This window comes from Denticeps clupeoides, chromosome 7 (genome assembly GCF_900700375.1).
Source record: "Denticeps clupeoides chromosome 7, fDenClu1.1, whole genome shotgun sequence".
Lineage (NCBI taxonomy): Eukaryota > Metazoa > Chordata > Actinopteri > Clupeiformes > Denticipitidae > Denticeps > Denticeps clupeoides.
The window spans coordinates 9,999,774-10,025,697 of record NC_041713.1 but is presented as its reverse complement, the minus strand read 5'-3'; the positions used below and the strand labels follow the sequence as shown (position 1 = coordinate 10,025,697).

Below are 25,924 nucleotides of genomic sequence, written 5' to 3'. Positions count from 1 at the left end.
TTGCATCCACAAGGACACTGAAGATAATAAAGGAATTGGTTTAACAAGGATTTTAATTGGGGTCATGACTTTGCTCTAATTGTTGGAGCATGCTCTGATGTGCAAAGGGGAACATAAAGAACTTGAGATGTATTTTTTCATTTTAAATATGTGCCAACAATGCAGTAGATGTTATTTATTTGTTAACGTTGAGGAAAGGTTAACAGTATTTGCAGATCTCTTGTTCACTCTTTCATTCACTGTATTTTAATCCCACATACACTCCACGTTTATCTCCTCACAGACCCACAAAACCACCGTGATCTATTTGCAGTATTATGGCAGGATTAGATGTGTAGCATTCTCCTCTAACTCATCAGCCAAAAAACAAAGTTGGAATTGCAACCATAGCACTGATTTCCGAGAACACGCGCCTGTTTCGGGACTTGTGAGCATTAAATCCCACAAGTTTCTGGCATCTGCTAGTGGGGACTAGCTGAAGCCCAGCATCTGCCAGCGTTTTGTAAAATGTTGTCATACGTTGTCTGGCAATACTACACTCCCATGCATGTGGTAAGGTTGTGGTATGGGGGCTTGGACTGGATTTGGACTTGGACCTGTTGTGGAGAGTAGCCTCAGTATTTTTGTCTCGGGAAGTGCTGGCTTTTGCTGGACTGTCCTGACGTACCGACATTTACATTTACAGCATTTATCAGACGCCCTTATCCAGGGGGACTGTGACTTACAGGGACAGTCCCCCCCTGCTCAGCGACACATTGGTAGTAAGTGGGATTTGTTAATAAAGACTAAAATATATACACACATTTGCAAAAAGTCATTTCATGATTATCAAATTGTCATTTATCTTGATTATCAAATGTATGTATAATTAAAGCAGCATATTTTTAGTTTGATTGTGGACTTGGGGAGTTATTTTTTGACTCTGGTCCAATATTAGGATGCTCACAGTACAGATGGGGAGAAGGCTGAAGGATGAAGATTCACACAGCTGTTATTGTAATGCTTTGTCTTCTTGGAAGCCCCTGCTCAGAACAGAAATAGACTGGGCAACCCACCAACCCAACACAGTTCCCATTTAGCCCATTTCCAAACCACCCTGATTTACATTAGCTTTTATAATCAGTTCCTTGGATACATAACAAAGACACATGAACACTAAGATCGACTCTGTATCTGTAATGCACTGGCAGTGGCCTAAATGCTTCCTGCGTTGATTTGGGTCCCAGACCAATTAATTCGGGTTGACAGAAGGCAGGATATTCAGTCATGGAAATCGATTGGCGCAAAAGTGCAAAAACCTCATAAGTTTGGCCAGTTGCCTTTACCCAGGGGACTAACTGTGGTATGGTTATGCCATCATTTTTGTCACAGGCAAGTTTGGCCTGGGACACAGAAGGCAAAAGACATGGACATGTAGTTTTGTTTCCTCAAGCACTCCTGAAGCCAAAAGCCAGAAACATTCACGCGCACGTATATATATTTTTTTCCTATCAGGAAACAGCTTCCAGAATTCCAGAAAAGCTGGGTCGAGGGGAGCGTGTTTATTATAGGGTTGAGCACGCCAGGCTCAGGGACTGGCAGGAGTCCACTCCCACTTTCACTGCTTTCTTTATTCTGCCAGTTTCTCCTCTGGCGCCCCTCTCATCTCTCAATCACCGAGCAAGAGTAGCCGCCACTGTGCAGATGACGACAACTCTGACGTGTTTGTGTTTGTGTCTCCACATGTACTGAGTAGCCACTTTATTGCACACTAGCTGTGTGTGTGCATGGGTGGGTTGTTATAGCATATGTTGTTACAGCAACATTTGTGTGGATATGGAAAAATATTGAAGATTTTCTGTTTTCTTTTGTTTTTTTGACTGAGCAGATGGTCAAATTTTTTCACATGCAAACTATAAAACAAACACCAGTATTATACAAAAATAACAAGTGAAATCATTTAATTTACATATACAGCATTTATAATGCATCCTTATCCAGAGAGACTTACTATCAATACTTACAGTGTCAGTCTCCCTGGGGACACTCTGGATTTAGTGTCTGGGACACAATGGTAGTAAGTGGGGTTTGAACCTGTGACTGTGGTCTTCCGTTGCCCACTAGGCTACTACCACCCGACCAACATCCATGCTAATGACATCTGTGCACCTTGTTTCATTGCAGACCCGGAGGCTGACCAAGGCAGAGCGTCAGCGGTTCAGTGAGGAGGTGGAGATGCTGAAGGGCCTGCAGCACCCGAACATTGTGCGCTTCTACGACTCTTGGAAGTCCACGATGAAGGGGCACAAGTGCATCATCCTGGTCACAGAGCTCATGACGTCAGGAACGCTGAAGACGTAAGCGAACATTAAAATCAAGAGAATCACAAATGAAGCATCGAAATATCACCCTACATCATAGTCACAGACATTGTTCCCTCTCATCTTAGGTACCTGAAGCGCTTTAAAGAGATGAAGCTTAAGCTCCTTCAGCGCTGGAGCCACCAGATTCTGAAGGGCCTACACTTCCTGCACACACGCACCCCTCCTATCATACACAGGGATCTCAAGTGTGACAATATCTTCATCACTGGCCCCACAGGCTCTGTCAAAATTGGTGACTTAGGTTTAGCCACACTGAAGAGTGCCTCATTTGCCAAAAGTGTCATTGGTGAGTTTTTGTTCAATAATTAAGTCCGTACACACATACTGTAATACTGGTGCCATCACGTTAAAATCGAATCAGATTCTTAAAAGACAGACTAACTTGCCACCAAAGACAATTATGACAAAAAAAAGAATATAGTCCATGTAGATGTTCTCAGTTTTTCCATACAGGGTTGTTATCATGCGATTCATTGTTCGGTAAATAATATCACTTGGTTGAGTTCTTTGACTTCTGATGGCAGCCTCTTTACTTTATTCCAGCAAGTTTTTGTTCCAGAAAGATCTTGTTGACACTGTAAATTTACCCCACTGACATGCCCCCTGCTGCTGGATGGCCCCTATATGCTTTTGTTTATGTATTCACATGTATTTATGCCATCACACAGCTTAACGCAGAAAGAAATGCGAGCATAGAGTTCCCATCTCTCCTTGGGCCAAATATTACATCAGCAAGGCTGCGTAGGAACAAGAGTAAATCTATTACGTTACCATACATTAACGAACACGTCAGTCGTTGATTACGCTGTAAACACCAGCACATTTGTGTGCCATTTTACAGTGTAAGATTTGTAGCTCCGCTTTAAACAAATAGATTGCTGAACATCAAATTTCAGGGTTGATGCTCAAGATGAACTTGAATTGCTGCAATGTTTATTTTCATTGATGCATTTAAATCACAATTACATACTAATTGCTTTGTCATTTGCATTAATACTATTTCTTGGTGCTTCATTGGAATGACATTCATAAATTTACATGTCAGATGAGACTATTGCAATCACTTGAACCTTCATTTTTCTGCTGAATCATCTAACTAATTAATCAGACCTCTGTATAATGGCCACACATACGTAAAAAGCATTATTAGAATGCAGTATGGTCATTTCAAGACTGACTTGGGAATTAATCTTCCATCTTTTTTGTATTTGACAGGCACCCCAGAGTTCATGGCTCCAGAGATGTATGAGGAGAAGTATGATGAAGCTGTGGACGTGTATGCGTTCGGGATGTGTATTCTGGAGATGACGACATCTGAATATCCATATTCTGAATGCCAGAATGCTGCACAGATTTACCGCAAAGTGACTAGTGTGAGTGTTCCCATTTTGGCTGACATCTTTTGGAATCAAATAATTTTGTCCTTGCACAGTACTGTGCAAAATACAAACTAGTGAAAACAAAATCACAGTTTATTTAATATGCTAGCAATTTTGTTAACATAAAAAACCTAATGTCTAACACTGATCAAAGATTGATTTGCAGAAGTTTCATAAAACAATGAAATTATGTCTATAGAGAAAGAGTTCTCTGTGCAGTAAAACAGTATTGTTTTCCATCTGTAGACTTGTGCTTGTAGGAGATCATTCATTAGTTTAGAGTTGGCAGAGATCGAGGTATGGTTGGGAAGATGAAATACCTTTCATTAGTTTCACTACTGCCTAAAACTTTTGCACAGTATACTTTTTTGCAAGAAAACAGTGCTCCATTTCTGCCAGAACCTCTCTCCCTCTCCTATTCTGTTCAAATTGCTTTGTTGCGCATTGCAAATATGGCATGAATGTGACCTCGCCTACGCTCTCAGTAGCACATTGTGAGTGTTGCCATCATGTGAAACCAACCATCATCTTCAGAGTCTCATCTCCACATAATCGCTCACTATGCACAACTGTTTTCATTTTAAAGGCTCAGGATTGTTTATGAGGCCACTAATGGCACTCTGTGACCTCTGTACATGTCACACCGACATTTCTGTACAGTACAGATGCAATTACTCTTCAGAAATGCACAGGTTTTTGTTGAGAAAACATATATTTAGCTCTTTTATTCAGACTGTAATCAGTACACGCGATCCACTAAAGCTCTCCCTTCATTTGGTAATTACAGAGTCCACATCTGTAATTAATTCTCATTGGAAGTCATTTCATGGAGTGAACGTTTATACCACAGTGCTACAATGAGAGTGAGTGAATTGGATCGTGCAATTTGTGCCAAAATGAAACTGAGCCAAGATCTTCTCTGAAAAAATGCTTTATAATGAAAGGGTGGAGCCTCAAATTTAATGTCAGACTGTGTCCCACCTTTCACTTGTAAAGCCATTATTGAATATACTTTCATCTCCCATCTTATATATTTATAGTTATATTTGTTGAAAGTACATGGTCTTTAGGTATATGGGCATAATCAAAAAGGTAAGGTAATATTTTTTCATATTAGGATTAGTCTTTAGTCTTCCAAGGGGACACAGGCATCCACATATCCTTTCCACTCATACAAATGCATTCAGTTAACATTCAAACATGCACAATAAAAAGTCTTGTGTGGTTTTAATTTATGCCCATGTTGTCACATGGGGGATAGTGTTGGATTGTGTTCAGGAATGTCAGATTCACTAGTTTGCTAGAATTCTAGAATAAAATCTCTGGTCGTGCATGTGGCCTTTAGATGACTATAATTTTTGTGATATTTGCTGACAGTGCTGTGAACAAGTTTTATTATGCAGAATGTAACTTGAGGTAAACAGAGGAGGAGGGAGTGTTGAACACAGTGTTGTCAGAACAACTGCTTCTTAAGAATAGGTATTGAGGAACAAAACTATTTTTTTAAGCTTGTGTGGGTTTTCGTTTTTGGGACTGAATACAGATACAGATAACTGATGTATTTATTTATATAGAGCCTGAGGATGTACTTGACCTGAAATGATCAAGCCCCACACGCTATGTGTATTGTAGTGCTTTGAAAATAGGCATTTAGTAAGTTATATTGTGCATTTCATCACATCTGATACAAGACAAAATAAGACAAGATGATTCTTTATTAGCCCCACAAGTGGGAAAATGGCCAGAACTGTGACGGATTTCCAAAACCTTCTGCTGAGGTAAATCACACTAATTAACTTAAACACGGGTGAGCATGCACAAAAAAAAAATTTTTTACCATCTTCATTTCTATTCCCAAATACAGATTATTGAGTTATTTTGTGTGTGTAATCAGTGCCAATCTAATTTTTCCATCTCTTAGTCTTTGGCCTGCGTTTGTGTTCCCTTTTCTTCCCCAGTCATATATTTTTGCCATGACAGGACTGTGGTTTTTGATATCAGAAGAGGAAGGAAATGTCCTAGTGCATGAAATAGTCAGTTTATTATTCCCTTGCAGTTGTACAAACAACTGGCAGCTTTTTACCACGTCACAACTGTGGTGTGTCCCAGAGCATGACGCTATATGATGTGAAGAACACATCCATTATGGTGACAGATCCAGAACAGTGTGTTTGTTTTTCTGTGTCTCACCGAGGCATAAAATAACTTAGGAGTGATCTTAGCATTTCCATTTACAGTGTTTATCAGACGCCCTTATCCAGAGCAACTTACAATCAGTAGTTACAGGGAAAGTCCCCCCTGGAGACACTCAGGGTTAAGTGTCCTGCTCGGGGGCACAATGTATTTGTGATCTTCTGGTCCATGGTTGGGAGACTTACCCACTCGGCTACTACCACCACCACTACTACTACCCACTTAGCGAGGGCTCATGAGCAATAGGCCCTGCCTTGTGTGTGAGAGAGTATGTGAGGTTCTGTATAAATTAATGTAGGAGTGTGTATATAAGTAAATGTGTGTCATTGCACAATCCTTGCATTAATTTTCAGCACTGTGCTGTTTTCTGTCTAGTGCACATAAGCACAATGCAAGAAGAAATACAGTTGGGAGTAAATTTACCCTGGAAGGCCACCTTACAAGGCAGTCACAGCTGAACAGTGCACATGTTTGACTTTTTTTCTGGACAACAATGCTGCTAGAGTTCGTGGTACATGGCACATTGACATTCAGGACGCACATTGAGTGAGTCATCCTGCTAAGATGCTGTTAGGTGAGAGTAAGTCTGTGCAATCCTGACGGAACAGACAGGTCACCCTTAATACTCAGGCAGCAGCATGGTGTCTGTGGCTGAATTGGTTTTACCAAAGCATCTTACCATGCATTCCTCACATATGAAGGTAAAGTTACAGTGTATTCCCCAGCAACAAGGCTACTCTGATATCAACAAACTATATTCATGAATCAGTCAGGATTCAGTATCCATATAAGTGGACATAAATATATAAATTGAAGCATTGCAACTGTACTTTATGTGCATTTGTATCATTTCTGTAATCTTTGGATTTTTCTGTATATAAAATAATTGAAGGAGGTTTGCTCACATATTTGGCCAATAAATGTGATTTTGATTCTCAATTGATGAATCTTATGGTACCTTCTCAGCCTGTTCCATCCCAGGGTACGTCCAATATGCCTTTCCTATGCTGGCCAGTCTCATCTTTAGAGCTACATCCAGTTTATTAGCCAGGACTAGGGGTGTAAGGGAACTACCCAGCTCTTCTGGGGTGCTCTAGATGCATAAAACATTCTGAAACTTGATCAAAGAACATTTTGTATGTTTGTGAAAAATGAAAAACAGGAGGTGTGGTTGGGCAACGAAACAAAGAAAAAAGAAAGCAAAAGAAAAGCAGGGAGGTCAGGATGCAGTAATGAATTCAGTTACATCTGTCATCTGGTCACTGTGGAGCCTGTGCTGTTAGGGCTCATTAGAGGGGGTCATGTGACCCAACATGCCACACATGTGATGTGCTCTTTGGTCATTTATTACCTGGGACAACACATGCCATTATCTCTGACCAGAGCACAGAGTGCAGTTCCAGTTGTAAACAATAAACGCTTTCGACTCATTAGTTGTCTGTGCGTAATTTGGCATCAGGTCAGAGTGGTTTGTCCGCCTCAATTCTGGGCCTCTCTGCCATTTCGTCATTAGACCCAAAAAGCCCATGATGGCCTCCTCCGGCCTGTTTCCCACCTTTTCTTAAAATAAAAGTAAAGTGAAAGCCAGTGGACATTATGGAACTCGATTAGCTGAAGCACAGCAGCAAAATGGCTTATTCCTGTTCTCCCATAATTTAATGTGTTCTGTCCACTTTTGTGGCATTAGTGTAAGGTACATTATTGACTGAAAACATCTCGAGTGGTTTTCCCTGCACCTTTATATGATACAAAAGTTATGCTTCTATTTATTTATGCTTCTAATTATTTTCTATAATTAAAAAAATCTACATAAAATGAAGAATGTTAAGCAATAACAATCTTGCAGTCTGGGCTGCAGTTTTCATCTTTTGAAATTGCATTCTGTATAACTAAATATAAATGATTAACCAATCAATCTCACTGGTTGTGTATATACGGTACATAAGATGTAACACATAACATGTATATACCGTCATAATATTCCCATTTGTTGTGAAATATTTGTTTTTAAAACTAATTGTAATACATTTTTATTTTTTGTTAGAATACTGATAGTTCGAGGACTTGTCGAAACACTGTTGTTATTACGTGTCCCTCCAACCCCGTTTCTCATCATTGGAGCTCTTGGCTTCTACAGCTCATAAAGGGTTTGCCACTCTGTTTTCGCCTGCATTAAACACGTTACAAAACCATGGAAAGCCTGTCAACATTGGTCCAGACAGTTATAGACAAAGACTGGTTCTATTCTGACGGCAAGCTGGTGGGAGAGCTGGGCTCCGGAGCTGGGAACGGCACGTACGGTGCATCTCAGAGGGGCCGTAATGCCGCAACGTGAGACGATGAAGTCACCTCTTAGACAAAAAATATCACAGAACTTCCTCTGTTCCACCTGCACCCTCCAAAAACATTGCAAAGCCTCCGCTGTTCCTCACATTGAATGTTTTCATCACCTCGGTGCATAAAGAGCCAGCAGTTGATTGTGCTGGGACTCGTTGGAATGGCCGATTAAAAGTAAGAGTGTTTTCAGTCAAACGCTGACATGAATCCTGTAACATTTACAGGGTCTCCCACAAAGGTCAGTAGCCCATTACAGTATTCATAGCTGGGTAAATGACGCAACTCCACATTTAAAGTGGGTTTGTAGAATTTATTGGTAATTTGCAGCCAGTAATTGTTTTTTCAAAAGGGGAAAAAAAACTTTTTATGAGCCTCAGTTTTTTTACTACTGAAACCAGCGTGTATAGTGTAAACCACCACATGTATTCTGTGTGAACGTCTAAAGTTGCAGTTAGATGTGAATTTGAGGTACACCGTGCATTTCTTATCCACTTATCCAAGGGGCAGTGGTGGCCTAGCGGTTAAGGAAGCGGCCCCGCGATCAGAAGGTTGGCGAATCCGGATCCGCCAAGGTACCACTGAGGTGCCACTGAGCAAAGCACCGTCCCCACACACTGCTCACCAAGGGAGGTGGTTAAAAGGAGAGAACACGTTTCGTTGTGTCGCCGTGTGCTGTGTTGCAGTGTATCACAATGACAATCACTTCACTTTCACTTTTTGGTGGGCACATTGATTTTGTTTCTCGTTTTGTTGTCCTTTCAATGCAAGGAGTGGACTGTCCTTATCACTTAAAAAATGCTCCCTATCTCCCATTTCTCCCCTAGGTCTCATTCCTCTAAATGCCTGCATGGTGGTATTGCTGTCCTGACTGGATGTGTGTATGTGTGTGTTGTTTGTTACCTCTGTGAGTACCTGTAAAATGCGAGACTTACATAATATTGATGACTCAGGTGCACAGTGCTGGAAAGTTGGAAATTCATTTGCAATGTTTGTTTTGTCCTTATACTGCCTCTGTTCAGCATCACATCCACCACCACCCGTGTCTCCAGTCAGCGCATTAGGCCCTTTGTATACATGTTGTACCACATGTAGGGTGGTATCAGCCTAGTGGTAACACACTCACCTATGAACCAGAAGACCCGGGTTCAAATCCCACTTATTACCATTGTGTCCCTGAGCAAGACACTTAACCCTGAGATTGTAAGTTGCTCTGGATAAGGGCGCCTGATAAATGCTGTAAATGTAAATGTTGTTGTCTTGTGCACACATTGTTATATCTTTGACCGTTTGTCTTTGTAAAAGGAATTGTGCAAAAGTGCATCATGTGTCCTCCGGCAAGCATTTTACCATCACGTGTGTATTTTTAACCATCACATGCAGGACAGCTCTAAAAGCTAAGTCAGTCAGTCTCTCATGCCACACAGTCAAAACATTAAAACCGGAGAAACCACTTCACTTTGTACTACCTGCTTTGTGTTGAGTTGATGTTTGCTTGCACAAATAGTAGTTCCTTTTGTTTGGACACACCTCTGTGTGGTGACCCTGGTGACATTAGTCCTTGTGTAATTATTCAGGAAAGCCTCTCCATTACAGTCAATGGTCATCATCAGATGATGCAATTCAGATAGAAAGTTGATAACCTGTTTGTGTCTCAGTGTAGGATGTATGAACTTATGACACCTCATTGATTCTCAATTTGTTTTATTGCTTTAAGGTGAGAACACATATTCATTTAAATATGTTAAAGCCAGTATACCTTTTACATATTTTGCAAGTATATATGAAATAGGGCAGTGGTGGCCTAGAGGGTAAGAAAGTGGACCTGTAATCGAAAGGTTGCCAGTTCGAATCCTCTGAGGTGCCACTGAGCAAAGTACTGTCCCCACACACTGCTCCCCGGGCACCTTTCATGGCTGCCCACTACTCACCAAGGATGATGGTTAAATGACCATTTTGTTGTGTGCACCATGTGCTGTGCTTGCCATGCTTCACAATGACAATCACTTCACTTTAAAATACTGTTTAATCTCAAGTTGTTGTATTTGTCATGTGTACAAATGTTGCAGACAGATGAACAATGACATGCTTAGGGTAACGGCTAGGAGAGTACAGTACAAACATCACAGTGCAAGGAATAGAACATGACATGTACAATAATTAAAACATCTGAGAAACAATATATAAACACCTAATGTATATCAGCTAGAGTGGATAGGTCTGTTTAATTATTAAGATAGTAGAGACTATTAGTTGAGCTAATTGGCCATCTTAAACAAATGAAAGTTGTATTGGTTCACCTAACCCTAATACTCCTGGGTGGGACCCTAAAGTGAAAATTGAAGCAGTATGTGTATCTCTACATGTGTCAGCCAGGCATCTGGCAACTATAAATTACCACTCTACTTGTGTTTGGTTCCTCTTTTGCTGCGGTTGCCTCAGTGATTGGAGATTGAATCCTGTGACCTTTCTAACCATTCCTCTCTTCCACTCGCACAGGGAATGAAGCCTAACAGCTTCTTCAAAGTCAAAGTTCCCGAGCTGAAGGAGATCATTGAAGGTTGCATCCGTATGAACAAAGACGAAAGGTAACCAGACTGCAATTATCTGCTAGTTGCGGTTTGTGCACTAGTTTGGCAGGTTCTTCACCCTTCAGTACCATGGTGGTTGCTCAGTGGTAAACTGTGGTTTATTAGGCATGCTGTCAAAGAAAATAAACCTCTGACTCCTCTTTGGTCCTTTGGACTGATTGACTAACGCAGACAGCTAAAAATAACAGTGCAAAATGACTTTAGACAAACACACTTCAGATGTTGCCATGTTACCAAGGTCCAGGAATATCAGCTACGTTGCATGACCACCTTTCAGGGTTTCCTTTTTCTCTGGCCCTCGGCCAGTGGCATGGCAGCAGGTGTCACTCGGTGCCGCTGTTGCTGGCATAATATAAGTAGGTCATGTCAAAATTGGAGAGTAATTTTACTAAAACAGTAGTTCAAATAAAAGTAAAACCCCAAGGCAAGAACAACTGGTTAAATGCTGATGCCAGTCCCTTCACAGGCCCCTTATGTTTATGACATATGATCTTCCATGTGTCACTCAGTAGAAGCCATTTCCAAGTGCTGGATTACAAGAAAATGTGTCATCATTCAAAAATATCCAGGGTTATACATTAACCAGCAATGCCTTTGACACACGTCTCACAACCTTTACTGTAATGACAGAATTTCACACTCTTGGCTTTCCTCAACCACTGTTCACAATGGAGGTGTTGGTTTTCCTGTGACGGGAACTCAAGCTGCTTATGATTATGACAATTGTGTACATGAATTTGATTCAGGAAACAATATTTTTCCTGTGTTAGATTCTGCAAAATAGCCTCCATCATAGTATTCTATGTGTTCATCTTCTGCCCTCATTCTGCCTTCTCAGATACACCATCCAGGACTTGCTGGAGCACACGTTCTTCCAGGAGAACAACGGTGTGCACGTGGAGCTGGCGGAAGAGGACGACATGCAGAAGTCTGGCCTGAAGCTGTGGCTGCGCATGGACGACACCAAGAAGCTCCACGGCAAGTACAAGGACAACAATGCCATTGAGTTTCTGTTCGAGCTCTACAAGGACGTGCCTGAAGAGGTGGCCCAGGAGATGGTGAGATTCATTTTTCCCACCTATGCAGTAGTGAATTAATTAGCCCTCCATCATACTTAATGTTGAGATCCCTCTTGACCAGTTATTCTTTAACAGGAAAAATACTAAAATATTAAAATCCATTTTAGATACATTCACTTAATTGTCAATTTGATATTTTGGTGTGTCACCTGAATGTATTTACTGGCTTTATTGGCCCTCATGTCCAGCACTCATGACTCTAATCCTCTCCAGTGGACTGGCCCAGGACATACAGTCAGTAGCTGTTAAACAAGATCTTGAAACCAGTGCCCAGTTTGAAAAGTCACATGAAAAAAAGACATTTCTTAATGTGAGAAATCTCTCTTTCTCCCCCTCCTTCAGGTGGTTCTGGGCTTTGTGTGTGAGGCAGATTACAAGTTGGTTGCCAAGGCAATACGCGACCGCGTTACTGCAATAAAGCGTCAGCGGGAGAAGCAGAGGAGGCAGGCGGAGGAGGCGCAGCGGCGTCACCAGGAGGGCATCGAAGAAGAGCCTGACCCTCCGCCTGAAACAGACACTCCCCCCAAAACACAGTCCCAGCAGCCCTCAGCCTCAGCCATCACCTTGCAGCCACAGACTCCGCCTACTCTCACCGTCTCCGGGCCCCTTCCCTCTCCGGCTAATGGATCCATGGACTCTGGCATCAATGCCAGCTTTGCCACTGAGCCTGATGATGCAGAACTGGACCAGCGACAACACTACAACATCCGTCATGCCAGCTATTCCTCTGCAACCTGTAAGCGTCAAACATTTGCAAGATGAGCATCACATTATTTACATTTACAGCATTTATCAAACGCCCTTATCCAGAGCGACTTACAATCAGTAGTTACAGGGAAATTCCCCCCTGGAGCAACTTAGGGTTAAGTGTCTTGCTCAGGGACACAATAGTAGTAAGTGGGATTTGAACCTGGGTCTTCTGGTTCTGGTCCTACTACAACATAAATCAGATTTCAGGCAGTATCTGAACTGAAGAAAGCAAATCTTTCAGAAGGATGTATTTCTAGGGCTGAAGAGAGTTACTGTTGTCTATTGTAAAGGTCAGTCTGACCCAGGTCTATAGGTCTATTATTGGGTTTTGCACAGTACAGTATGTGAAACGGTGCTTACATGCCCCCGAAGGTTCTGTACTACAATGTAACTGCTTAATATGAATTAGATTACATTTGTAAGATGCATGACATAGAATACATACTTTGACCCTGATCCCGAACTGGTGAGTGTGGTCTTGTGACAATGCCTGACCATTGTGTGATTATTTCTGCATCTGCCGCCATTGTTGTCATAGCTAGCTGATACAGTTTAGACAGTGCATCCAGGGTGAGTGTTGACATGTATGTATGTCTTGTGATCCTCTGTCCTCTTGTCATTGTTTAGAGTTGTTTTGCATTTGTGTTAGTCCCTCCTAAGGCACTACTGATCTATATGGGCTGTTTTATGGGTTGTTACGGTTAGGTGCTTGTAATAAACTAGCTTTGTCTTCTGTTTTCAGCTGACTGTGAGACGGATGGTTACCTCAGCTCTTCTGGACTTCAGGAGTCCTCTGAAGGCCTGGTCACACACCCAGCACACTCTGCTACCATGGACTCTCACACAGGGACTACACCCGCTGATGTTCCACACCCACAGTCCCCTCTGATCCCTGCCCTATGTTTCCCATCGGTGGGTAAACATAGCCCATATTTACCTCAAATGTATCAGAAGCCTTGGTGACCATTCCTTGCTGTTTAGACCCCAGAGAGCAACTTATTGGTGGGCTCAGGTCATTTTAATATTATTATTAGACAATATTGTAAAAGTGCTGCCTTGGCCTCCAAAGTCCTAATATCTCAATCAACCACCTGTGTTTTTTTTGCCGTGAAAATTCAAATCTGGAATTTGGCCAATTAAATCTGTAAACAACTCCAAGTCGCCTTCTTTTCGTTATACATGGAACATCCACTGTTTGCAACTCTAATTGAGTTGCATCATATATATGATTGTCATCATATATATGTCATTGTTCAATGAATTATGCACATGAAAATATTATAGTGACAATGTGCTGGATGTGGAGCTTCTGGGGAAAAAGGTTGAGAATCAGTGTCCTAGAACACTGAGTCAAACCAGAACATCCAGTAATGTTCTGCTTTTTGTGTACGCAGAACCCTTTTATGCTCTGACGTGCACAATTTGCACTTCCACTGCCAAAGCCTTCAGTCTCTTTTGGGCAGCTCTGCATCTAATTTAGCTTCTGTGGTTGATTGCATAATTGCTTGCAAAAATTAGATGATTCGCTTTGAGATTGTAAAGAAAATGAATATTTACAACATCTGCAGATTGTTTAGATCAGAAGCCCTGTGCACAATAGTGCACATTGTGTTGGGACTAATTTTGCCTGCAGTTCAGAACACAGGCTGCACAGACCGCAGATGCAGCATATGGACCCAGATTTGTTGCAGGAGGTTCCAGATGACCTACTGAATAGTCATTAATGACCTAATCAGTGCGTGGTGACTAACATTGTTCGTGTGATAAATATGCAGCTGGCAGCAGATTACACTGTCTTCAGTGCTTTGGCAGCTAGAGCAAGTGTTAACACTTATTCTGTTAAAATCCCAACATGCTTTATAATGTTTTCCAATTGTTTGTTTTTTATGGACATGCTTTTGTTGGCCTGGCATTCTGACGTGCACAGTGTTGTTCCATACACAACAATAGATGCACAATTGTGATGCCAGCAATATTTGGAGCTGATTCCGAATTTTTTTTTCTTTGACAGAGTATTGCGGTTTTCCAAAATACTGACCGGCCTCAGTCAGGATCTGCCAGTGGGTTTTCCTCACCTGTAGACAGGTAAGATGCATGTTACGCAATAGCATTTTCCATATACTGAATGTGCCATTTAGAAACACTACCAGCCTGTGGAGACAATGGACACTGTGATGAAGGCTATTTCAAAGAATCTAGGACACAAAACCTATTTAGTTTTTACCTTCATGGATATGTCACAAGCAGCTTCATCAGATGGTCTTTGAGTGAATGGCAAGCAGCCAAAATGGGAAACTAATACTATTTTCTAACTTAAAGGTCACTGAGGTCACTGAGAAAAGCCTTGAATGTGAAATGCTGTAATCACAGCAAACCTTTGCTCCAAAAATACAAAACATTGCTCTGATTATGATTACTATACTATTTTCACTATATTAAATTACAGTGAATTACAGTGAAAACCTTAGGGTTTGCGGCCTTGACACTGACTCCTGGTGGTAAGGAGTACACACTACAGATTACGATGCACAGTACGAACGCAAGTATATCAGCACAAACATTATCAACGGATGCGTGTACGGTTCACAGCGAGTAAACTTCTGTCTTAAAAATAGTCTGAAAACTAAAGACCGATAAAGCAGTAGTTGTGTCAGCACCTTTGACTGGTAGTGTATATGTGTGTATGTTTATCCATATAGCATGCGTGTATGTATATCTAATTTGTTTATGTGGGTTTCGTACTGAATGTGTTTGCATTTTGTCACATTAGCCTGAGGGGGTGAGCTGAATGAAGGCATTAGCTCAGTAGATCCAGCTGTGAGTGAGACCTCCGGTCTTGATCAAACATCTCCTGTGCTTCTACCTCACTGTTCAGTTGAAGTGGTGCTTTGTGACTCAAGTCCACCTAGTTCACTCAGGCACACATACATTAGGTGCCCATGGTAATGAAAATGTAGTGTAAATATGTAACTACCACTGCGTAACAAGAATCTTCCATACCTAACCATAAGCATTACTTAGACATATGCATTCATTTCTGAGTACATTAAATCACCCTGTCACGATGGCTGAACATGGCAAGGAAGAAGGACACATAGTCACAACGTCAAGAAACAGGGGTTTAATACATGGACAGGACAAGGGAAACATCACCAAAAAATGACCCGATGGCAAACAGTCACGAAGAGGGCAGCATTATACAATCGTACACAGGTGAACACAATCAGGAAACATAATAACACAGGACTAACATGAATCTCCGTTCCGAACTCCGGACCAGGAGTGGACCCAGATATAAGTACGAGAACACAAACACTGATGTCTGTCTAATCATTAACTCAAGGATCTCTTTGGTGGCCTAGTGGTTAAGGAAGCAGCCCCGTAATCAGAAGGTTGCCGGTTTGAATCTAGATCCACTGAGCAAAGTTCCTTCCCCACACACTGCTCCCCGGGCGCCTGTCATGGCTGCCCACTGCTCACTAAGGGTGATGGGTTAAACGCAGAGGACAATTTTCACTGTGTGCTGTGATGCTGTGTATCACAATGACAATCACTTCACTTTATTTTGTAACGTACGTGTTTACAGAAGGCTGTCATTCCCTGCTACTGTCCAATCCTGTGGTCTTTAACACACATGATTATAGCACACGAGGACCGGATTAAAGATCAGTGTTATAGTTCACTTAAATACGCAGTATGTACATATAACAGTGGCAGTTTGTTTTTGGTAGGTCAGTTAAAGCAGGATTTGGTTCTTCACAGCTATGCCTCAGACGTAACATCGGGCCTGAGTGACGGGAATGAGGGCCTATCAGAGAAGAGTGCCAAGGGTCCCAAAAAAAGCACAAGTGGCAAGCTGTTGAAGCGGCGGGATCGTTCTCGTCTGCGCATTACAGGGGTAGGCCTTGATGGAATCAATTTAATTAGATTAATTCATTTGTGTTTATATTAAGATTGAAAACACACATTGGCAGCTAAATAATTCTTATTAATGATCCGATATTGAAATTCATGAAATGTTATCTGCCTCCACAGCTGTCTGATAAAGTAGACCGGGTGGTGGAGTGCCAGCTTCAGACCCACAACAATAAAATGGTGACCTTCAAATTTGACCTGGATGGAGACAACCCAGAGGACATGGCTGCTGTCATGGTGAGGCAGCCACTCACGTAAATATAAAAACAAGCAGGCACCACACACTGCTGGGATCCCCCTCTTGTCTGACTTTGGCATGGTTAGTGTATTATGGGAAATCCAAGTGCGTGTCTCCATTTTTATGTTTACGTAAGTGTTTCATTAACTTGGTCCTAGAGTACCCCCTGCCAAATGGTGTCCCCCCCTGCACCATTAATTATTTATTACCATTTCCACAGAATACAACAGAGCAGTGCACACACAGTTTAAACTGATCATGGTTTGTACCTGCCTCCCAATCTTAACGTTTGTCATCTTTTTCTCTTTGACAGCTAATTATTGTTATCATTATCATTAATAGCAGTAGTAGTTGTATCTTCATTTTTTGCTGAAGACTGAACAATGGATTCACTTACTTATTGTATATTTAATTATGACACTGTTGTGTCCATGTGCCCAAACACATTTGTGTCCATGTAAGGGCACACCAGTCATTTTAATGTGTAGACTTTTTGTAATTAAAATATGAGCCCCACTGCGCTCTGTTATACAGCATCGTGGCTTCTGCAAATACATTTCACGGCGATGTGTTTGCAGAGTAGAATGATGTGCTTTACACCAGAGCAGCATTGATAAAGCATAGTGGCAGTGGTGACCTAGCGGGTAAGGAAGCGGCCCCATAATCAGGTACCACTGAGGTACCATTGAGCAAAGCACCGTCCCCACACACTGCTCCCCGGGCGCCTGTTATGGCTGCCCACTGCTCACCAAGGGTGATGGTTAAAAGCAGAGGACACATTTTGCTGTGCGCACTGTGTGCTGTGCTGCAGTGTTTCACAATATCAATCACTTCACTTTCACTAAAATAAAATACTCTTTATATATATATTCTTTATTTCTGACTATTTCTATTTTATTTGTTTTTCTGTTGAATGTGTGTCTCGATCTCTCATTATTTGTATGTATCTTTTTTTAATGTCCATCTGCAGGTCCGCAGTGAGTTCATTCTGCCCTCAGAGCAGGAGGGCTTCATCCATCGGATGAGAGAAATAATCAAGCGGGCCGAAGCCTTGATGAAAAAAGAGCCTGCAGGGTTGCATCCGGGCGACGGGCATCGACTTCCTTACCTGAGTGGCGCTGGAACGCTGTCTGGCTCACAGGTGTGTCTCATAGTTGGGGTTTGTGGTAAGACATTGGAGACCTTAATTCAGCACATTAGCCAACACACAGGGGTGGTAGTAGCCTAGTGGGTAACACGCTCGCCTATGAACCAGAAGACCCAGGTTCAAATCCCACTTACTACCATTGTGTCCCTGAGCAAGACACTTAACCCTAAGTTGCTCCAGGGGGACTGTCCCTGTAACTACTGATTGTAAGTCACTCTGGTTAAGGGCGTCTGATAAATGCTGTAAATGTAAATGCAACACGAATGTTTAGGTAAAGAATAAACACATTGTGAGATGACATCATTTTTGTCATGCCATAGTCTAATTTTGTAGATGCTGTTCATTCATGCCTAACGTTTATTTTACATAGGGCTTAGTCATATATGAAATTCATAAAAATTAAACCATGTTTATATTTTTTAGAGATTGTGTATAAAAGATGCTCCACCACATACCCCTTTCATCATTTTGGTTTGGTAACAGGGCAAGGTTCATAAGCAGAGACATATTTTCTGCCCAGGTTCATATTTTGTGTTTAGATGGTATTTAACTGCACCACAGCACAGAAGAAGTGAGGCCATGCGGTTAAAATGAATGGTTTAATATCTTTGCCACACTAATGATGGTACAGCCAGAGTCACCAGCAGTGCATGTGTGTGTGACCACTCATTAGCTCCATTGTTCAGTAGAAACCCTGCTCGCCCTCGGGACTTTCATCTCGACTCGTCGTCACTGCTGTGTTTGTATCTTGGTGACCGGATTACCTCAGATCTCTTGGGCCGGTCGGCCCGCACCCGGGTGGCCTGCGAATGTCTTTAAACGAGATTAAAAGCTTATCCATTATTTCCAGCAGGAATAGATTAAAGTGCTGCCTCACCCAGTAGTTTGTGCTTTGTGTGTGTAAGTTGTGTTTTTCTTCCTCTATGCTTCTTTGTTACACCTTAAACATTTCCAGAAGTTTGTTTTCATGTGTATGGTCTAGTGCAGTAGCCCCAAAACTTTTTCAGATGCCTGGCTCTTTGAGAGGGACATTTGCAGAAACAGTAAATAATATTATGGACAACATCAGGTCTACCTTGTTGATTGTTCATTTATTACAGTAAGTGATTTAATCAAGGGCTATTGCAACCGGATCCATTCTTATTTGCCATTTTCATATTCCTTATATTAAATGTAGTCTTATAATGAAGTAGCAAGAATTTATAGAGACAAAAACATGTTTTTAATGCAGCACCTTCATCCTGGTTGCCTGTCACATCACATTAAGAGAATTTCAAGCATTTAGATTTTTTGTTTATCCATGTCAAACTACCACCAGTGGCATAAAAAAATTAAGTAGGTTATGATTGTTCAATGTTTGCCTCCCACGTGGGCTGGAAAAAATATGTTATCCAAAATGAGGTGGGGGCTGTGGACCAGCATATGGACCACTGCTCTAGTGGAGTGACCAGAAGCCTAATAAGAAGAAAGATAAGGATAATATATGTTTATTGTTATCTTGATTAGATTTGTTTTGGTTAATTCCATATTCTCTGTATGGGTCTTTGTTTTCTTGTCTCTTGTGTGAATTGATGTCCTGCATCTTATGCCTTTGCTGACTGACATGAACTCATCTCTTCTACAGCCCAACCTACACACACATGGCCTGGCACGCACACACTCCTCCTCCTCTCTGCCAGGTAAATGTCAGTGTACCTACCTTATCCAGCCTGTTAGCGTGTGCATCTCCATTCTGAACATCTCTTCTTACTGTTGTCTGCATGCATTTTATTCCAAAAGAATTCATGACTTGATGTGTAAATAATTTGCATTTGTGTGTCCATGCTTTCAGATTTTGCTGCTGCACGAGGCTCTCCCCCCGCACTTGGTGGAGAGTACTTCACTGAGCCTGATGGAGCTCCGCCCACAAGACCTCTCCGCTCACAGTCTTTCCACACAACTTCAGGTGTGAGAAATCACAGTGGTGGGGGGGCAGTGGTGGCCTAGCGGTTAAGGAATAATCAGAAGGTTGCCTGTTCGAATCCTGATCCTCTAAGGTGCCACTGAGGTGCCACTGAGCAAAGCACCGTCCCCACACACTGCTCCCCCGATGCCTGTCATGGCTGCCCACTGCTCACCATTGATGATGGTTAAAAGCAGGGGACACATTTCGCTGTGTGCACCGTGTGCTGTGCTGTGTATCACAATGACTTTTTAGTAGTATTAGATATGACCTTCCTTCAGTCTGAAAGAGCAGGTTACAGAAGTTTGATGTAGGAATACTATTGTTCCATCACTATACCCTAGGGCTTGCTAAATGTTGCTAATGTCTTCTGGCTGATCACCTAAACTTTCCATGTACAGATCCAAATAATGCTTCCTGCGCTTCTTTCTGAATGAACCGAAGGTACCTTACATTACAGAGAGCACAGACTCTGAGTACTGCAGCTCATCTGCTTGTGCTTGTTATGATGTATTTTAGTGTCGACCGACTTTCCTGCCCATCTAAGCACCATGGTAACCGAGGGATGACGACAGTCATCCTTGGTGCTATTGCTCCTGGGGGTCTTTTGTCACTTTTTCGGATAGATGCAGGATTGACAGTTAAACCGCAAAGCAGTGGCTAATGGATGGTGCACTAGTATACAAGAGAGGCCAGGTGATGAGGTGGCCAGATAATAAAAAATTCCATTCAGTAGAGCCATGTTCATCTAGTATTAGTGTCGGTGCTACTACATTATACAATTAAGCATTTCAGTGTAGAATATAGTTTGTGAAATCCTGTGAAAAAGGCATAAAAGTGATGTCAATTTATGTGGCCATTTTCTTGAATGCATTTGCATTTTTATTAGTTTTTACTGCTGTTGGCTATGTCTGTTTTGCAAAAGATATATTGATCTCAGTGGGGGCTCTAAAACTGAAAAATAACAGCAGTGCCGTATGTTCTCTCCTTTTTTTGCAGGCACCTCTCAGACCTTTCACCCCATGCCTGCGCCTTACCCTTCACAGTATTCCCACCCAGATGCTGTGCCTCTGCTTTTGCCCAGTGCCATGCAACCGTACCCTAAATCTGCAGCACCACCACAGCCTCTCTACATGCCAAATGCCCAATTTCCCTACGCTTATCCGGGCCCCAAACTCCAACACAGCCCTTCAGCCCTCACCAGGCCTAACAGCAACAACAGCTTGCCCTCTTCCACTGCCTCTCCAGGGTCTCCCGGTCAACAGAGGGCAATAGATGTGGTCCCAACAACTGTAAATATGGATGGAGTTCCAATGCCTCTTCCTCTGGCCCCTGCAAGCGCCCAACCAAACGTCACCACTGCCACCCAGCAGGGAGCGGGAATGTGGCCCCCAAACACCCAGCCGCTCCTCTCACTTGCCAATGTACTTTCACTGGCTATGAGTGTGGCACAGTCTTTTATGCCACCCACCACCATGCCGAATACCCTCAACCCTGGCTTCCACCCACACTTGACCACCACACAGCCTGCGTTTTCTGCAGTCTATGCCACTCAGCAACAGATCATGGGCAAAGCAGACTCCCCTTACCAACAGGGGACGCTGCAAGGCCATTATCTGGACATGTACCCTTACACTGATGTCACCCACCCATATCCTCTTCAGGTACAAACCCAAGATACACAGGAAGGCATTCCAAATCAGCCTGGAGTTTTTGCTGGGACTCTTAAGTCAAATTTGCACCCAGGGGGTCAACCACTGATGGGATCTCTGGAGGACTGTCTACCAGAAACAGCAGCAATCGTGAAATATCCAGTGCCTGCTCCTGTCACAGCTGCCTCCACCAGTCCCCACACTCCTCCTCCCATTATCCCTCCAACCAACCCCACCCCAGCACCAGCTGTGGCTCCTCCCACAAACACCATCCATCCTGTTGCCCCGGCCACCAATCCTGCCGTCCTTCCGGTCACTGCTCCTGGTCAAGCAGTGAGACCAGTGCCCCAGGGAGATGTTTATTCCAGAGGAGTGAACCAAGGCTGGACGGACAGCTCAGCCTCCCCTTCCACCTCCATTGCCTCGTCACCGGCCTCTTCAGTATGTACCAGTCCACAGAACACGGTAAGAGGCTGAAGCTGTAGCACACTCACAGCACAGCATCTTCACAGAACACTTAGCAAAGACAGACCAGGTTTACTACCTGCAGTACCTCTTTGGGTACTCAAGGGGTCCCTCCTTTTAAATCCCATCATATGTACTTCTGCACGACACAGCATATTATTCAGTACAAATGCTTAAAATATATTTTCACTCCTTCACTTTTTACCTTCTTTCATCATCTGTTTCCATCAGTCTGTCCCTCTCCTACCCTCTTCCTATTATGACTCTACATTAAAAAAAAACAAAAAAACAATTATTCATTTGGTTGTATTAGAGCTCTGCACATCATTGACTTTAAACCTCCACCCATGCCCCATAAATCCTTTTCTGCCGTACCTGTTCGCCACAGGCACGCTCTGACTCACAGCAGCAGGTGTGGCCGAGGCTTCTGCTTTTCTCACGCCTCAGTGCATTTACACCCGTGATTTATTTGTTTTCAATTTCTCTTCCACCCGAGGTGTCATCTCCCAGCCCAACCTCCTTTAATCATCCTACAAGTGAAGCCTGCAGCAACGGTAGTGCTGCGAAACAGAGGCTGTCTCCCATCTGTGAGGGTACGATCTCTGGTACTGTGTGTTCCATTTCCTTCTGAGGTTGTGGTGTGTTTTGAATCATTTGATGTATAGTCTCGGCATATTCTGTAAACACAAGTTAATAGTGGGTGATGTTTCTATTGTTGAGTCAAGAAGCTTTTTTACATCTAATAATATAAACCATTATAAGATTCTCTAGTAGTAGACAATGAATTTATATGTAGTAATTGATAAATGTATATGTATACATGTGTGTGTAAATGTTGTAGTGGGCCTGATTTTCTTAATAAGAAGAAAGTTTAATGTTCTTAATTAATATGAATCTTTATTGAAATTCTGAGTGATGTTGATGCTGTGCCCCTGCTGGAAAAAAAGCTATTTTCTGTTTTTTTTGTGCAAAGGAAGAGGTGTTCCTACTTTTTCTAATATTTTCTTCCTCGTCATTCTCTCTCCACATCACTTCTACAGACAGAAAACCTACTGTTACAGTGGGCCGTTTCCAGGTAACCCCCAGCACAGAAATCACACCAACCTCATCCACCCTCATCCGTCCCCATACCCCTCCTCCAGCAAGCACAGTTCATGTTGGCAGCGAATCAGATAGCAGCACAGAGGAGCAGGGCGAATCAGAGACCAGCCTCAGCACAATCACAGTGTCCCCACCAAACAATGCTCCAGGTGAACATCTTCAAAATTGCACAGAGGGCCAAGGTCAGGAGGCTGAAGATAAGGAAGAGGAAGAGAAAGATGATGAGGAAGAAGAGGAGGAGTACGGTGCTAGTAAGTGTGGAAGACGTTTTAGCCTGACACTTATAGAGGGGGTGACCGGAAGTCCGCTGATGAACGGCACGATCAACCAGCCCTGGATGAGCTACACCCGCAGTGCTTCCTACGTCAGCAGCGATGAGACTGAGAGTGAAGACGATGATATGTGGGAGGAGCTTCATCAGTTGCAGCAGAGGTGGGTGGGGATTAAATGATCTACTCTAAAAAGCACCCTGGTGGCCAAGTTCATATTTATTTTAACCATGAAATAATAAGCATCTGTCTCTCTTTTTAGGCATCTGGTGGAGGTGCAAAGTCTTCAGGCCACTCAGAAGAGGGAGATAGAGGAGCTGTATGAGCGGATGGGTAAAATGCCCCCACCGGGCATCGTGTCCCCGGCCGCTATGCTGAACAGCCGCCAGCGGCGCCTGTCTAAGAGCGGGGGCTACTCATCTTCCCGCCGAAACAGCCTGCAGAGACTAGACATCATGCCCCCCGCAGGTACATTCTCACTTCCTCTCTCCTTTTTTGAGATGAGAACATGCAGAAAAATTGCACCTTTAAGAACTGCAATTGTTTGGTGGTTCTTTAGCAATGTAGGTTAAATTACATTTTAAAATAGTGCTCGCTTTATTCTTGTACATCATGTTAAAGTCATCTTTTAAGAAATGTATTCCTAAAAGGTAAAAGCCAACCAAGTATAAAGTGCGGATATTTCTGAATTGGTTTGACATATTTTTGGACATTTCTTTTTCATTGATTGGAGGTAATAGATACTTATATATACTTATATATAATTAGAAATGGAGGTGGGGTGTGTCATTTCAGAGTAATTTAACCCTTGTTTTTTCCACACAGGCATCATGCGTAAGAACTCGGTGAGCGGCAGCAGCAGCGGCTCCCAGGAGAGGACTTCTAAGGGCGTGACCTTTGCCTCTGACTTCAACCGAATGGTGAGTCAGCTTAAGAGTCTGATCATACAGAGCAGACTCTGTATGAAACAGAAAATAACCCAATAACTGACAGTTGTACTCTTCTTTGCTTTCAGTGAGACTCTGCTAACAGCCTCGAGGCTTCCTGCTTGCCTTCTGTAAAGGACTTGCCCATTTAAGGAAGAAACATTTGCATAGCAAAGGGGTCAAACTTCTGCTGAGGAGCATTTACGAATGAATCAAAACAGTCCAAATCAAATTTGCTTCCCACAATCAAAGACCATGTGATTTTCCATATCATTACTATGGGTCGATCACGGGAAGTCTGTTTCTCTTTGCTCTGTGTGGAAAATAAATAAGAGGTCTCCAGTTTCTCCTCACAGATTCTTAAAAGAATAGTCATGCAATTTCTTTTGCACTTACTGAGTATTACACTGTTGAGTGTAGCCAAAGAGCCCCATAGTGGTGTGGTGATGTAAGTGCACCCTGCTTCATGCTGCCTGTTACCACTGGTGTATTCAGCTTCTCTAAGGCCGCCTTAGTTAAATTACTTTTCATAAGCAGCTAATAATGTGTATTTATGGTAGGTATTTTAGAGTTTTGTTACTGACCTTAGATTCTTCCGTTTTAAAACCCTCAATTAAAGCCAAACCAAACCAATATGTTTAAATCACAATTAAAGTATTTATACAAAATTCAATGGGAAGTTCACAGGCCTTTTGAAACTATTGAAGTTTACAGTTGTATGTGTGGGTACTGACATAATTATTAAACCGAAACACCCAAAAAAACATTAATTATGCCATTGGTTCTATGATTGTTCTCAGACAATGGGAACAAATATTGCTTCATATGGTATTTATTAATTGAGGCACTTTATTGTCTTTTATATTTTAAAGATGGATATTTTTTAACAAAGCAAGAATATTCTGGTGACAGATCTATGCTAAATCCAAAGTAATAATTAAGGAATTTGAATGTTGAGCATGCCACGACAAATGAAATATATTTACTTATCATAAAAATCAATCTTGAATGAAATCAGTATTTGTAATGGATCCTGTTTCTACACTCCAGTTCCTGTTTCATTTTAAGCCACGCCAGTGCTCATCATGGAAACTGACTCCCAGAAATGACTTTTTTGTTGTTGTTGTTGTTTGTATGACACACTGCACTTTTTGGAGGGACTTCCCATTCAGCCAGTGCCACAGTCTCTGTTAATAGCGATGGTTTGGAAGGAAAGAAATCTGCACACTAGCCCTCTGTCCTATGAAACACTATGTGCTTTATCCTATGCAGTCACATCTGATCCTTTAAACAAAAGCAAAAGTGATGTAAAATTAAAGCTGTGAAGATTTTGCCTTATAGTATCTATATTCCGAATGATAGCTTAAAGTGTCGAATTTAAATACGGATTTATACAGATCATTAAATATAGGTATATATATTTGGTTAAGCAGTTAAGAAAAGCTGTATATTCTGTTAGGAAACAATGTTGTACTGCCATGCAGGTTTTGTGCCTTTTAACATTTTTTTTTTTACCAAAATGCTTCTTTGTTGTTTATGAAATCATTGTTGTAAATAACAGTAATAAATTGTTAAAAATA

The 25,924-nt window shown here is 42.1% G+C and overlaps 1 protein-coding gene across 2 annotated transcripts in view; it reads left to right on the top strand.

The window, feature by feature from the left end:
• wnk4b (WNK lysine deficient protein kinase 4b) overlaps window positions 1-25,924 on the top strand; it is a 41,566-nt gene extending 15,642 nt beyond the window's left edge. The window contains exons 2-20 of one of the 2 annotated variants that reach the window (XM_028987193.1): window positions 2,164-2,336; window positions 2,429-2,649; window positions 3,579-3,736; window positions 10,769-10,857; window positions 11,699-11,918; window positions 12,282-12,675; window positions 13,432-13,601; window positions 14,701-14,774; window positions 16,452-16,587; window positions 16,725-16,841; window positions 17,813-17,983; window positions 19,614-19,668; window positions 19,821-19,934; window positions 20,931-22,048; window positions 22,545-22,641; window positions 23,089-23,581; window positions 23,681-23,886; window positions 24,244-24,338; window positions 24,434-25,924. In XM_028987193.1, the coding sequence (XP_028843026.1) occupies window positions 2,164-2,336; window positions 2,429-2,649; window positions 3,579-3,736; window positions 10,769-10,857; window positions 11,699-11,918; window positions 12,282-12,675; window positions 13,432-13,601; window positions 14,701-14,774; window positions 16,452-16,587; window positions 16,725-16,841; window positions 17,813-17,983; window positions 19,614-19,668; window positions 19,821-19,934; window positions 20,931-22,048; window positions 22,545-22,641; window positions 23,089-23,581; window positions 23,681-23,886; window positions 24,244-24,338; window positions 24,434-24,436 (4,104 nt within the window). In that variant the 3' untranslated portion in view covers window positions 24,437-25,924. Of the gene's footprint in view, window positions 1-2,163; window positions 2,337-2,428; window positions 2,650-3,578; window positions 3,737-10,768; window positions 10,858-11,698; window positions 11,919-12,281; window positions 12,676-13,431; window positions 13,602-14,700; window positions 14,775-16,451; window positions 16,588-16,724; window positions 16,842-17,812; window positions 17,984-19,613; window positions 19,669-19,820; window positions 19,935-20,930; window positions 22,049-22,544; window positions 22,654-23,088; window positions 23,582-23,680; window positions 23,887-24,243; window positions 24,339-24,433 lie in introns of both variants that reach the window. The other variant, XM_028987192.1, reaches the window with a different exon arrangement.